At 34.1% G+C, this 16,278-nt stretch overlaps 1 protein-coding gene across 5 annotated transcripts in view; it reads left to right on the top strand.

Annotated features, from left to right (window-relative positions):
* The window catches only part of LOC132701747 (1-phosphatidylinositol 4,5-bisphosphate phosphodiesterase epsilon-1-like), a 313,515-nt gene extending 297,570 nt beyond the window's left edge, over nucleotides 1-15,945 (top strand). For 4 of the 5 annotated variants that reach the window (XM_060669908.1, XM_060669912.1, XM_060669910.1 and 1 more), the window contains 6 exons: nucleotides 1,478-1,785; nucleotides 2,928-3,243; nucleotides 3,831-4,167; nucleotides 6,710-6,854; nucleotides 10,716-11,072; nucleotides 12,777-15,945. In XM_060669908.1, the coding sequence (XP_060525891.1) occupies nucleotides 1,478-1,785; nucleotides 2,928-3,243; nucleotides 3,831-4,167; nucleotides 6,710-6,854; nucleotides 10,716-11,072; nucleotides 12,777-13,013 (1,700 nt within the window). In that variant the 3' untranslated portion in view covers nucleotides 13,014-15,945. The remainder of the gene's footprint in view (nucleotides 1-1,477; nucleotides 1,786-2,927; nucleotides 3,244-3,830; nucleotides 4,168-6,709; nucleotides 6,855-10,715; nucleotides 11,073-12,776) is intronic. The other variant, XM_060669913.1, reaches the window with a different exon arrangement.
* Nucleotides 15,946-16,278: the final 333 nt, after the last annotated feature.

Here is a 16,278-nt window from a genome sequence, read left to right as displayed (position 1 = left end):
CAGAGATTTGAACAATCTTTTCCCAGGTTCTTCGCTTCTCGTCCCATGATCTTGATAATTTTTTTCTTAAGTGTCTAGGAATTTGGTTTTTTTTTTAAAGATGTTTTTAGAAATTAAAAATAGCTTTTTCCTCTAGCTATATTTATTTTCATTTTCATTTTATAATCTGACGCTGAGAGAAATGTTATGGATAACCAATTAATTCTCCACATATGAAATATTTGTATTGTCTCGAATGGCATACTTACCGAATCGCTGATGTTTGTCAAGAAGAAAGACGAGAAAGCTGTTTCCCGATCTTTAAATGGTTAGAAAGTTGTTTTTTAAAAGGGCCATTACCGACAATACGATACAATTTTTCTCCAAATTTTCCGGTGAAGTCGCCATCGTATTTACGCTCATCAGTAAACTCGGTAACGGTACGTTATGTTCTCTGTTCTCCGTTCCTTGATCTTTGTTCTCTGTAACAGAGCTTCGGGGAGTTCTTGAAGCCGGCTATTGGTGGTCGTTGCTCGGAAAGTCTCTATGAAACAAAGTAAATGCCCGAAATTTTGAGATATTGATATTGAAATTTGGAATGAATTTACAGTTCCATCCCCCTATTGAAGCTTGGCGAGATCGGAAGTTTAGAAGTGTTTTTTGGAAAAAAAATGTTTTTTTTTTGAGTAACAAAAAAAATATATTTTTTTCTCGAAAACGCTATGTCCGATCGAACAAATATTGTTTAGTCAAAAATTTACAGAGTGGAACAGTTAAAGACAAACAACTTAAAATTGCTATTTTTCTGACTAACAGCGCAGTTTGGTTTTAAAATCTTTTTAGACTGCGTCAAAAGGTACAATTTTTACAGTTACCGAGTTCGTACAGGGTGAAAGATATACGGCTAGAAAGCGATTGGTTGAAATTAAATTTTACTTCTTAACTCAACTATTTAGGCTTTTCATCTATTATACGCTTGTAAAATATTAATTCGTTCGTGATAGTGCTGCAGGATGTATATGCGAAACATTGTGAATCATAAATTCTTCTATCCTGAAAGTGCCGTTAGACTCCTCTGGGATTTGACGGAAAAATAAAGCTATTATATTTTTCAAAAATTTAAATAGGGTGGACGGATTATATGAAAAAATACCATTTGAAATTGCTATTACTTAAAAAAAAAATTGTATTTACCAACGTTTGCCGTGACTTTGAAGTTCAGCGAGACGTGAAAGTCACTTTATACATTGTGCATGCATAGTGGTCCGCAGGAGCACTGTAGTAAAACAATGCGTTCTTCCAGGACAATCCAGGCAATCTTGTTTAATTCTTTGCTCATTTTTTTAAAATCCCACTTTCGTAGATTCCAATGCTTCCTTGGTAATATTTCAATGCAGCGAAGCAATTTGTAATAAAAGTTAAGGATACACAGGAAACGCGCTTTCGTTTGTTTCTTGCATTTCCTAGCTTTATCGAAAGGCGGGCGTGTTTTTCTCAGGTATCCAGATGTCAGCACTGAATTATCAGACGGACGACACTGCCATGCAGCTCAACAACGCCCTGTTCGAGACCAACGGCAGATGCGGCTACGTCAACAAGCCGAGGGTGATGTGGGACAAGACTCACGTGATGTACCGGAGGTTCAACCCGTGGGACAAGCAGTTTGACGGCATCCATTCGTCGCAGTTCGTCATCAGCGTCGTCTCGGGGCAGTACGTGTCCGAGAGGAACGTCAACTTGAGCACGTACGTGGAGGTCGAGATCATCGGCATCCAAGTCGATTGCAACAAACAGAAAACCAAAGTGGTGAGTGGAACGCCAACTGTTATATGCTCAGCATGATAATATATTGAATGAAATATGTTGAACGTTAAAGTGACTTGGTAAGTTAAGCTACTACGAACCGTATAATCAAATAAAATTAAATGCCGGAACTCCAAAATTTGTTGCATTGATTTCGCGTACCATCCAAAATATATGTTTATCCATGTGAATATTGTTCTGTTAGACATGGCAACATAGCATGTTAACGTTCCTGCCGTAGAAACCCCTAGGATTTAGTCTATCCTTAGCACTCAATACGTATCGATGCGCGAGCGCTCTGTCCTCAGGCAACGCACGATAACCGGCATTGTAATAATTTGAAGTCGTTACAGAATAAATCCTTAGTTTCTGAACTAACGTATTCATTTAACTGTCGCACGAACCCCCGACAGAACAAATACCTTTTCCGGCATCTCTGAACTATAACTGGCGCTTATCGAGAACGTTATAGAGATTGTGACTTTCCTTGTTGTTCTGGTATATGCAAAAAGAAATATCGGTCTCCAATAAAAGTTTAAAAAAATTGCTTGCATCTCCATTGCCTTTATTTTATATTATATCTCAACGTTTCAGTTGGCACGCATCTCCCACTGTTATCAGAAGAATATTGATAAGTTCTTAAAACAACCAGTTTAAATATAGGCCTGTGTGAAAACCGAGCGTGACTGCTGATCGCTGGATTGCGGCTGCTAGTCAATGGAGTGTGACTGTTGGTCGACAGAGTGCGACTGATGGTCGATGGCGTGTGACTGTTGATCTATGGAATGGGACTGACTGCAGGACTGCTGGACGATAGAGTCTGACTGCTGGTCGATGAAGTGACTGCAGGTCCATGCTGGTAGATGGACTGGGGTGACTGTTGGTCGATGGATTATGTATGCTCGTGGACGAAGTGGAATTGTTGGACTGTTGGCCAATCGAGTGCGACTGCTGGTTGATAAAGTATACTGATCGATGGAGTGTGACTGTTGGTGTCTTATTTCCAATTCCTTATTCAACCCAAGGAGTATGTCACCGTTCCTTACCTTTTGCAAACAGCTGATCTTCAGCAACCATAGATACACCCACATCTTACCATCTTCATTTTAGGTTTAGATTTAAACATTACAATACATCGTTTTCAGGTACAAAAGAACGCACTGAATCCGATCTGGAACGAGACGTTCCACTTCAGGATAATGTTCCAAGACTTGGCGTTCTTGAGGCTCGCGGTGTTTGACTCAACCAATAACCACCTGCTCGGCCAAAGAATCGTCCCGTTGAAATGCCTCCGGCCAGGCTACCGGCACCTCAGACTCAAAAATCCGCAGAATCGCTACCTGAACATGTCCACTCTGTTCGTTTACTCCAGGATCGAGGAGGAGAGTTTGGAGAACGAAACCAGGGAGGAACCGGCTCCGATCGAGACCGACTTTAAGGAGGTCGACAGCGGTTACGTCGGTAAGTCGGGATTAGAAAAAATTTAATCAAAAATAATAGAAATAGAAATAACAAAAAAAAGGTAATTTTTAATAATAATAATAATAATAAATTTTCTTTATTAAAAAAATAAAAAAAAATAATTATTACAATATGAAATAGAATAAAGAAGGAAGATACTAAAAGAAAATTAACAAAAACCACTAAAAAAATGACCAATGACCAAGTTTACCCTCTTCATCGAAGCGATTATCATCAGATAGATGCCAAAACCCGCAAAACCATTTAATAAATATTTCTTTTAATTCTATATACCGGAAGGATTGAATTTACAATGTCTAATTGTTTATATTTCGCCACACAAAAGAGATTTTCGTGTTTTATATAAAAAAAAAATTCTTTGGTCAATTTTCAACAATCTGATCTCTTTCACGTCTTGGTTTATCACAAGCTATCGTGCTATTCAAGAAAATTTTTTAAACTTTTGCAATATTGATTGTAAATGTATGTGAAACTCCCGATAAACAGCTGCATTGTTTGAAAAAAAAGCAATTCTTTCAAAAGATTTTTTCATGAAATCGAAAAAATAGCAGGACCGCAATTTTCAGGCACTCCGATATGCGTGAAACGGAAGATGTTCTTTCTGATGGTGTACGGTGTGTTGCCCGACGAACCGTCCACGATCCTGAAAATTACGCAAGAATCGACAACGCAGGACGTGATACTGCTTTGCCTGCAAAAGGCCGGCAAGCCAGTCGAGAAGGTCAACGATTACATCCTGGTCGAAGAGGTAGCAAGGGGGTGGGAGAAGAAAGACCACAGTTTGCCGGCGACGCAGCGCATCCTCGACCTTCACGAACGCCCCCTACAAGCGCAGTCGCAGTGGAAAGGAGAGGGGAGGTTCATCTTGAAGCGAATGGGCGACGATCCGAGTAGCAGGGCGTGGTGAGTACGCTTCCGGATTAAATTTACTAGCTGTTAGGTTCCTTTCGACCGGAGAAGAAATTTAAAAACGTTTCTTACAAATTCTGACTTATTTTTCAAAAATTCTTACTTAGTTCTCATCAATTCAAGTTTAAAAATCTGACATTCCTCGAAAATTTTATCTAAAACTAAAAAAACTAAAACCTACGCTTTTAGAAATTCTTACTTAAGTCAGAAATTCTGACTAGGTTCTCAGAAATTCTCAATTATTTTTCAGAAATTCTTACTTAGTCCGACTTATTCGTGAAAAATTTTGTCTAATTAAAACGAACGCTTTCGACAGGAAATAAATTCTTACTTATTGATTATTTTTTTGAAATTCTGACTTATTTTTCCGAAATTCTGACTAATTTCTAAAAAAATTTGCTTAATTAAGGTAAAAACTACACTTTTGGATTTAATTCACTGACTTTCGAAGGGAGAATACTGACCCATTTTTTTTCTAGACATAGATTCCAGAAATTATGACTTATTTCTTAAAAGTTTTACTAATTATAATAAATACTACGCTTTTAGATTAAATTTATCAGCTTTCAGGTTAGAAAGGCTTCTAACCTATTTTTTTAGAAATTCTGACTAGTTTTTTGAAAAATTCTGACTTGATTCTGAGAAATTCTGAATTATTTTCTTGAAATTATGACTTAAGTTAAACATTCTGACTAATTCCTCAAAGATTTACCTAATTAGACTAAAAATTACGATTCCCAATTAAATTTAATTGAAACGCGAAAACCAAAACTAACCAAATTCATAAACGTACAGGTCATCAGTATTCAATTTTTGTCTTGAAGGCAGACCTAGATTTATTTTTGATTGATCCATCTTTAAAAAAAAATCTCAAAATATCAGTGTCGTGTCTTGATTTTTACGTATATTGTAAAACTTCCATGAAATATTCTAATAAATCATTTAATGTATTAATTAATTAATTAACACATAAATATTAAATAATTGATATTTACAAAATATTTTCATGATAAAAATTAGTGAAAAATAAATAATTATTTAATAAAATTTTAAAATCATTATAATTTTTCGACACCAAATTTATACGTTTTTTTTTTTCATGATTTTAATGGCACATTTCCCGTCTGATTTTACTCAAAATGTTGAAAAAACTTTGAAAAAACTTGGCAAGCCCATTTGTCATCATAAGGGTTTTTATTTTGTGTTAATCACAATAAAATTGCACACTCCAGTTTGTTCTTTAGTTTTAGTAAAAAAATAAAAATATAAAAATTTTAGCATTGGCTGGGTCGCCACCATATTTTATTTTAATAGCATAAATTAAACACCCTTAGGGCGGTAAATAAAAGTTTGTGAAAATCAGCGAGGAGGTTTTCCATTGCTTATTAAAAAAACGAACCCAACAAAACAAACAACAAAAACAAAGTGTTTATATGAAAAAATATTAATATTTTTCGACGATAAATGGAATTTTGAAACTGTCCATGAAAAATTTAATGTTACGTATCAACAAACGAAACAATTACCGGTCGTACATTTCTGAATTTGTTCCTCCAATCGTTTAACCATGTGCACGTATAATTTTAACTGCGTTTCTTGTACTTTTATAATACGGGCGTTTTAATTTGATTACTTTGCCCATTTCGCCCATCTTCGGACTTGCATTCCATTATCTTATATACGCGTGTTGAGCGTTTCTACTAACGTCACGTTCATTGAGCCTTTTACCATTTGATTAAATTAATAATTAAATTAAACATCCTTCAGAAAGTCCCTTAAAATCCCGAAAAAGTCAATTTTTCGAAATGGAAAAGTTGTATTAACGATAAAACTTTTTTCTATTGTAAAAAGTATAAGCATCACACAATTTCATTGCATAATTTAAAAATCATTATTAAGAAATATTTAGACATTTGCTGAAAAAAGATTATAAAAGTGTTATTTATAATTTTTAGTTATTAAATTATAAAAAACCAATTTTTTTTTCAAATAATAAATTATATTCTTTTTTTTTCTTCATTTAGTATCGTATTAAAATAATAATAGCAATAAAAAAGCGACTAAATTAGGTGCCACGAAACTGTCAGCCATTGTTTTCCAAGCCCATGGCAAATCAAAATGGTGACGTTTCTGTAGCGCTCTATTGATTTTTTTAATTTAGTAATTTTTTCAACAGAAAAATTATTGCAAAATATTTCAAAATCTACATCTGTGTCAAATATTAAACCTTTTTTAAGTGCTAAACACTATAAAAATTCTAAAAACTGGATGTTTTCATTGCAATTTTTAATATTAGTTTTTTAATCGCAGTGTATCTGTTTTGTTTTTAATGTCAACACACGCCGCTAAAGTAAAAATTATTTATTTGTAAACACACTGGAGCAAAAATATTATCATTCACGCAGGACAATCAACCCGTCAAAACATTAGAAATATAACTACGCATACACTGGGTGTTGCAATTTCTATGGCGAGCGGCGTATATTCCGCAAACTTTATCGTATATTATCTAAAATGTCGACTGACAATATTTCAGGTTATCGTCGATCAGGAGCGTCGCCAATAGGGAGAGGGAAGCCAGAAAGTCCGACGGAGCTCCCAGTAACGCGTGGGAGGAGAACGATACCTTTTTAGTGTGCATATACAACGTTTCGCCCGAAATCCCCTACGCGATTCTCAAGGTAATTCCGACTGTATTAGCCCTAAAAAAATTTCTATGGTACGTCCTTGTTCTAAGGCCAAGATCTTTCGATCCATAATGCTGTACATTTGAACTAGTCTATATACATAATATGTATGAAAGAGGTGTGAGGGAGATATTTTGGGGTATAGAAGAGCTATATGCAGGTATATATAGATATATGTTTCAAAGAAACTTTCACAGTTTTAGTCAAGCTCTGAAGAAACCAACAGGATGATTGACAAAACGTCAGCAACTTCGATTAAGCAAAAACCGACGCAGAATGAATCCAGAAGTTTTCTAAAAAGGATATATAGATATAGATAGATAAAAACTGAAGTGCTATTTTAGAATTTTTTAACAAAACAATCTTTACGGCACATGGCAAGACAGTTACAAAAAAGGAGCCCTTAACACTAAAATAGATAGAGAAACTTATACAAAGAAAGCGAAAGCTTTAAAAAAAGACACACCAATATTCTCATTCTTTTTATATACACAAGGATGTTAAAAATGTTTGCAGTCATAGAGGAAGGATGAACGGAGTTATAGGAGAGGTATATGGAGCTTTAGGAGAGGTATATGGCGGTGTAGTAGAGATATAGGTACAAGGATAGGAGAGATATATTGAGGTATGTAGAGGTATAAATAGGTAGATAGATAGATAAAAATCGTACATGCCATTTTACAAAGTTTTAACAAAACAAGTTTTAGAAACTGGGATCACTCATTTTTACATAAAACGTTGTCATAATTATAGCTATCGTTATAGTTATCCAGCAGAAGAACGCTTAGATCTTGCTTAAAAGGAAGACTAACCAATATTCTCATTACTTTTATATACACAAGAATATTAAACACTTTTATTATTATTATTATTATAGAGCTATAGGAGAGATATATTGAGGTATGTGGAGGTATTAATAGATACAGAAAAATCGAACATGCAATTTTACAAAATATTTACAAAACAATCTTTACAAAATGGGATCACTCGACACTAAAATACAAAACAATTTTTACACAAAATATTATCATAGTTGTAGTTATGGTTATCCAGCAAAAGAACGCTTAAAACTTGCTTCAAAGGAAGAAAAACCAACATTCTCATTCCAAGAATATTAAACACTTTTGCAGTCACATAGGAGAGATATATGGAGGTATAGGAGAGGTATGTTGAGATAGATGGAGGAGTAGATGACAGGTTTATAGAGGTATATAGATAGATATATGGAGGTATAGAGGAGGTATGTGGAGGTATAGATAGATATATAGATAGATTAATAAAAGCCTTCTATTTTACACATTTTTAACAAAATAACCTTTTCGGTATCTGACAACATTGATACAAAAAGAAAACACTCGACATTAAAATAGACAGTGAAACTTATACAATTCTAATCTAAAACATTATCATAATTTTCGTTATGGTTATAGTTACCCAGCAAAAAACCTTAGGTCTTAATTTTTCAAAGAAACTTCCACAGGCTACTGTAATACTTTTTACAAAACATCTGGATTTCTCCTACGTCGGTTTTTGCTTAGTCGAAATTGCTGACGTTTCGCCAATTGGCTTCATCAGAGCTTGACTGAAACTGGCTCGTATTTTACTCTGTACCTGCTTATATATTGTTTGCCCCTCATTTAGCTCCTCTCCTCCTCAAACATGGCTATGGTCGCTCAATCACCCTAGGTGCCCTCTTAAATGACATGTTAGAGACTAAACTCTAACAATTACTGAGATTGACAGAATGACATTCTGTCAGTGTTGTCAATGTTTTCGGCACAGGGACAAAAGCGGGACTGACGTTGTTTGTCCTAGTACCCTCTGCAGTAGATCCTCAGAGGCACAGGCAGGGCAGCCATATATACCCTGTCCCTGTGTCTGTTTTGGACCCTCGATCCTTAACTTGGTCCGTCTTCATAGAGTACAAGTCTCGATTACCGCCTGAGATAAATAGCAATTGTTCCTCTATCCCCAGCTTCCGGTTTTCCAAGGAATTGCAATGTTAGAATCGTTCTCAGGGCTTCGCACCTCACCTCAAGGTCTAAGGAGCGTGATTTTTAAAGAATCGGTATGGTCTGTTCATAGATATAATAAAGTGACCAATTGCTTTTGAATGGGATTATCCAAGGGTGGTCATTAACATACAAGGCAACAAGATTATTACCTAAAGTTTCGGAATTTAAGTTCAGGTAAAATTGTGGCCCGTAATAGAAAATAATTTCATACCTACCTGTGTTTAATATTCTTTGGTTTAGTATACTGCTTAGTTTAAGTTTATTAGTAATCATTCTTATTTCGTGTGTAATACAGCGTGTGTTGAATCGTGTGCGAATTATGCAAAATATGTGCGAGTCTAGTGTATCTCTGGAGATGCTCCCGCCCAAATGTAGAAAACACTATTCTATTGAGACTAAGGAAGTTATAAACAATGTTTATTTGACTCTCATTGAACGTGGTGCCAGCAAGCAAGCATCTTTAGAAGAAACGGCCACATTGACGAAAATTCCAACATTACTTGTATGGAAAATTGTGAATAATCCCATTTCAACGAGGAAAAAAATAAGCGATACTGACATTTTCTCGAGTGTAGATGAAAGTGATCAAGATATAAGACAGCGTAAAATTTATCAGTTATACGAGGAACAAACCGTGCCCATATTAGATATCTTAATTAGGAGGCTTAAAAAAGATGAAACCGGTGTTAAATGTGGCAGAACTACCTTATGGAAGTGTATTCAACACATAGGTTTTAGATTTAAAAGAATTGACAAAAGATAAGTTTTAATGGAATCTTTTAGAATTCGGAAATGGCGACTGGAATATCTAGAAAAAATTAGGATTTACAGAGAACAACAAAGGCCAATTATTTACTTGGATGAAAACTGCTTCGACACTTATGATACCCCGGAAAAGGGTTGGGTTGACTCAACTGATAAGTGTAAAACAAACAGGCTATCAAAAAGAGGTAAAAGAATAACTATTTTGCATGCTGGCTCAAAAGATGGTTGGATTCTAAATGAACTTTCTTTGTCTGCGAAAAATATTAAAGATTCTTCTCGGGATTAGCACCACCGCTGATTTATTTGAAAGTTGGTTTAAAAACAAACTAGTTCCAAACATTCCTCTTAATAGCGTCATTGTAATGGCCAATGCAAGTTATCACAGTTGATTAAAACTCCTTTGTCATGTGACAAAATAACAACAATCCAAAACTATATGTATAATAACGACATTTATTTTTACGAAGATTATACCAAAAATCAATTAATTGAGGTTCTACAAAGCTTGAACCTACAAAAGGAATACGCCTGTGATAATTATGCAAAAAATCTAGGGCATACAGTTTTAAGGCTTCCACCTTACCATTGTATATTTAATTCCACCGAAGTTTTTAACATCCCTCCTCAAAGTTGGGCAAATTCTATTAAACATATAGAAAAAGCAGAACAATCATATCCATATTGCAAATAATATAGAACAAATAATAATTAGAACAGGCGATGTTAGCGATAGTGATACTGATATATTATGTGAATAATTTTAAGTAATTTAAGTAGGTAATAAAAAAAATTGTAATTTAATTTTAGATTTAAACACAAATACATACATACATAAATAAATATTGTTTAGTATCTTTCCTAACAAAACCCCATATAATTAAATTCTAAGCAAAGTACGGACCTGTTCGGCCATATTACATTATTACATTACATATTACAGCTTGCCCGAGTCTTTCTTTAATTCGTATCAGTAAGTCACTTTCTAATATTTATGAACAGACTTTAACTACGAAACAGTCCAATCTTTGCCCTGGCCTTGGAGTTACCGCATTTAAGCGACCCTGTGTACCCGCAGGTCCCTTTGAACGCCTGCGCACAAGATGTTCTCGCTCAGGCGCTGCTCAAGGCGCGCAGGCTCGAAGATCCGATGAATTTCGTCATCGTCGAAGAGTTGGAGTGGGGGGGTACCAATCACAACATCCAGCAGCGCGCGCTCGCCGATTACGAGAACGTGTACAGCGCGCAGTCCCATTGGCAGACTATCGGAAGATTCATTTTGCAGGAGAGAGCGAACATCACGCCGACATCTTTGCGGAAAAACAAAATCACGGCAAGCCTACGTTTGGCAACGTTGGACCGCATCAGTCGGAGCCTCAGCGTCGCGCGCAACGTTGCCACGAACAGCATAAAAATGCCCGTTCAGGTAAATACGGTACGTCTAAAGTCTGTTCACACCGGCCAATTGAAAAGTTCGAGTTCAAAATATGTTTATGTGGTAATATTTATAATAAAAATAATAGGTTTATTTTGCACTTTTGGTTGGTTTGGTTAGTTGTGGTAGTTCTTTTGAGGACAATAACAGCAAAGCAAAACAACAGATTAAAGTATAAGGTATACATTTTTATATTTGTTATATAATTTGTATACGATTTTTTATATACTTTCCACATTTATTTCATAATTCATTATACTGCTCAAGTCCCTTATAAAAGATTTTATAATTTGTTTTACTATATTTTATGTTTTTTTTATAAAGTTCTTTTACATAATTTGCACATATATTATTAAAGCGCAGTTACTGTGGCCTTTAATATTTATTGATTATGTTCTCATTATTTTGCTCGTCCCTTCTAAAAGACGTTATTTTGAATAAAACATATTAAATCTAGTATTTATTTATTATTTATTTTATATTATTTACGTTACAGATATTTGCAATCTTCAATTACATATGACATATATTCATTATTAAAGAATATATGATATATACAATTTTATGTTTATTTTATTATATAGTGTAATTTTATGTTTTTTAAATGATTTTTTACTTAATTAAATATGCATCGATTATATTATCATTATTTTGCTCAACAAGGAGGTTATTTTGGATGAAACTATTTTAAATATAATAATAACAATATTAATCACTTTATTGAGCACTTGGCTAGTTTTTGGTTAGTTTTGGTTAATTTTTTTACCAATGGACACCAAACATTAAAGATATATGCATTATTTTTTTATGATATTATTTATTACAAAATACGTAAATGTATTTTTAAATATACTTTGTCAAATTTTCTCGTTTTATATATTTTTTATGTGATTTTGTATATAATTTCATTTTTAATGCTCGAGAGGTTACTATGCTCTTTAATATTTTGTGATTATAATTTTCATTATATTGGACAAGTCTCTTATAAGAAAGATCATTTTGGCCATAACTATTACGTCAACATTTTCACAAATTGTAAAATATCACTTTTCGTAGTTTGTAATGTGTTTTCCTGATAATCATTTTGTTCTATGGCCGAACTAACAGCAGATAAAGGAACAATGAATGCATTCGTCATGTTTCCTTTATTTTTGTATCTATATGTAACTTTTATAAGTTCTCTATGTAGTTGGGGCTAGTGTTTATGATCTTTTATGGTTCATGGTAAGGATTGTCTTTCATTTCTCTTTGGTCTATTAGTCTACTAGGATTTACAAATCTTCTGGACTCGTCCTGCGTCGGTTGTTGATGTTTGTGGGTTTGCACTCTATTCTGTACCTGTTCATGTACTAACCAAAACTAGCACCCAATACCACCATGCACATTTTCACTATAAGCAATAACCTTTCCTGACCCTACGACTGTGGTGTTATTTTTATTATTATTATCGCTTTAGTTATTTTTTGGTCTTCCTGCCAACCGAAGCTGACCAAAGTTTGCCTCAATACAACCTTTCACCTCCTGCCTGTGCAGTCATTTTGTAGTTTATTATTTTCTCTCTTATTATATTTTGACAAGTTAGAAGGATATTGTCTTAAATATTCCGTAAAACATTATTTTAAATTGTGGATGACCCCTTCTGGTCTGCCATCGAGCGACGTAACTCAAAGTATAATTTTTGGTTAGTGCATGCGTCCTCCGTAGGTGGCTCTGAGCGATCCGACGACGTCGAAGCACGGGTCCAGAAACCGCCAAATGGCACGCGGGAAAGTCCACTCGGAAAAGGAGGTCGCGGGTTCGGCTTGCCTCCCATCGAAAAAACAGGATCCCCAACGCGAGGTCCATTCAGAAGGGGAAACTTTGTCCGACGACGACATCCTCACGACGGTCGCGAGGTTAAAAAAGGCCTCGATAAGGAAGTTTAAGGAGTGGAAGTCCTGACTAAGCGACTAGGCCAGCGTTTGGCTGCGCGGATTCGCTTTTCGACCGACCGACGACGTCTAATGGCCGGCCAAATCGTTGTCGCGGCGCTAAAGGTATACACATACGTCTTTCGAAGAAAAAAACAAAATGGCGTTTTTTTTATCAAGCATTTAACATATTAAGGCACGAGTGATTTGAAGATTGCGAAAGTTAGATAATTTTTATTAAGAAGCGTTGACGTTTTAAAGATATAAAAGGCAATATCTAGAATAAATGTAAAATTATGGCGTATCGCTACTATATACATATATATAGACCTTTTCATTATTGTAAATTATGAGATTTTTGAACGTGTTCCATGTCGATTTTAACTAGAAAAATCTGTCGAATGCGCGCCACTGGTGATAAATTCAATCGCGCATGTCAAACGAAATCCTCGGCATGCCAGCAGGGATGTTTCATTTGAGGTTATGTCGGTTGGGTCAATTGTTGTGGGAAAAAAATGGTTTCCTATTAATTTAATTTTTGTTTGTCGTCACGAAGGTCTTCCTTCCGTGTAATTCAAATGAATTAACTCATTACATTGGCGTCTTCGAAGGTTATCTAATTGATTCTTACAGGTAAAATCATGGTACGCCATAGACGTTTGGATATTTCATTTCTTTTACATCAAGCGATGAAAGTTTTTTTTGTCCTTTTACTTTTTTGTGCTTACAGAATTGAAATTCTTTTAAAGAACAAATAGGGACGCCGCTGGAATGGGTAATTTCATTTCGATTAACTGACGCAAAATAAAGACATTTACGACGACAAATGAGCGTGCCAAGTTTTTCCTAATTTAATTAAATAGTTTTTGAGTGTTTTATAAGAAAAGCTATTTTTTTTTAAATAAATTTTGACATCCTGTATCTTGAAAACGAAGTTGTATTTGAAAAAATACCTAATTAATATGTCCTTAAAACCTTTGTACTGAATATAGACAAACTCCGTATAAATGTAGTCTTTATTAAATATTATTTAATTAAAATCGGTCTAATTTTAGAAAAAAAAATCGTTTTTTGTTTTTTATTTTTTATTATTACCTTTTCGCTGATTTGTGACTAAAGTGGGCGCCATAGGGTCTTTATGTTGTGCAATTAGAATGAAATTATTCATTCCAGTGGTGTCCCTAATTTTCTGTCTTTTTACTTTTTGTGTGCCTAATTTCGTTGAAAAAAGAATTGAAATTCCTCCGAGGACCTGTACTAATAGAGTTAAAATTTACTTAAACTAAAGAACCAATGGGAACTGGGACGTGACTAGAACGAGGACGCTAAGTTTTTGCAAAATCTACTGCAAGGTTCTTGAGTAATTAAAAAAAACGATTTTTCTCTCAATTTTGACGCCCTGTATCTCGCAAAACTAATCAATTACAAATCAGATGGTAAATGTGTCCTTAAAATCTTTATTGCCAATTCCAAAAGGGAAGTTATTTTTCAAATTAATTAATGTTTTTAAAATAATTAAAATATTTTTTTATATTAATTTCATTATTATTAATTTATTCTTTCATTTATTAATCGTATTAAAAGGTTTTTTAATATTAATTTATATTTATATATTAATTAATTAATATGTATATAATTAATTAAATTATCTTTTAATGTTAATTAATTAAAATTTAAGTATTAATTAAAATCAATTTATTTCTATATTTTATAGATGTTTCGCTAGATACAGGATGACGCAATTTCGCCCATGTTTAGGGCAATTTCGACGCTTATTTTTAAAACGTTTTCATTCAGACGGGGTGTTGCGCAATTGCTTGGCCATATACAAAATATATTTATTGTTAAAATAAACCCTCTATATTGCGACGTCGTCAAATTATCGGGAAAAATTAGACAATACTTCTGTCACTCTCCATCCGCGCCATCTATGCTATCAAAAACGGATCTTCACATAGTCACATGTTTTATTAACGAGGCGCCTAAGTAATTATTTTCTTACCAATTTGACCAAGTTTCAACTAAGTTGTCTCAAATATTTAAATTGGTCATGTATTTGACTTAGTTGTCGCCCCTCTATCGCTTTTATCAACGTTTCCCTACGCCTATGGATTCAAGTTTCCCTTAATATTCGTTTTTATTGTTTTATTATTAATATAAGGCAGAGGAAGTTATTAAAAGCGCAAAAGACAGAGAAAATTATTAATTATTGGTAAGGAATCATGTTTTCTTTAATATTTTCTATTTTTCCCCGACTAGGTGGCAACGTCGCATTAAAAATGGCATGAACATCGTAGTTGGATCGTAATAAGCACCATATCTAATTGAAAATATTTTTAAAGTGTTTTTTTGTCGCAGGATTTTTCGAAATTGCGATAAATAACGTAACAACGTTATTTATCGTGAATGACAGTCCCTACTTTTAAACGAATATAATAAAACATGTTGAGGTTTCGTCCACAAGTTTTGCAGTCTATTCTTCGTTGCGCACTTTGATTCTGGTTGAGAAATTAATTCTTAGTACTACTAATGGCTTTCCTGCCCTCTGACGCAGGAAAGAAAACAGACGGAAATTGTAAAGCGGGTATGATAGAATTTTTCGGAAGCTTATTTACGATATCGATAGGTTTTTAAGAATCACCCAAAAACGCTACAACAGTTACTCGTTAATAAAAAAAAGTATTTGTATTAGCTTTAATAAAAAGTAAACCCCGAACTTTTGTAAATTATCCCCTTCCGTAAATTTAAACCGTTTTTTTTTGTAATATGTTAATATATAAAGTAAGAATGCCATACTACTATATCATTACGAGTGTCATATTGAGGGAACGCTATAACGTGTACCAGTGATTTTTTAAAAGTTATATTTCGTTGATTCGTTGTAGACTTTCTATAGATTATTGCAAAAATATCGTTAAACTATAAAAATACTATGTAAAAATTTTTAAGTAATACAATATAATATAACGTAGTGCTTATATTTTATTGCCGCTTACACCCCCCCCCCTCATTCCCCTAACACCGGTCACCGAATCGCCAAACGTTTCGATCTGTCATCTGCGGTCGTCTTCAGGTAAATATCAAATAAACTTTATGCTTGCTGGTTATAGCTATTAAATTTTTGCGTTTTTTAATAATTTTCTCTGCCTTTTACGTTTTTCATATGTTCCTCTTTATTTTGCGTTTTTAATATTTTCCTCTTAATGTTGCGTTTTTGATATTTTTTTCTGTCTTTTGCGTTTTTAATATTCTCTTTATTTTGCGTTAATATAGCAGCTCGGGATCAAACGGAACCT

This window comes from Cylas formicarius, unplaced genomic scaffold, assembly GCF_029955315.1.
Source record: "Cylas formicarius isolate icCylForm1 unplaced genomic scaffold, icCylForm1.1 PGA_scaffold_5__7_contigs__length_24384050, whole genome shotgun sequence".
Classification (NCBI taxonomy): Eukaryota; Metazoa; Arthropoda; class Insecta; order Coleoptera; family Brentidae; genus Cylas; species Cylas formicarius.
Note: the sequence above shows the minus strand (reverse complement) of the source record. Positions and strands in the feature narration are given on the sequence as shown.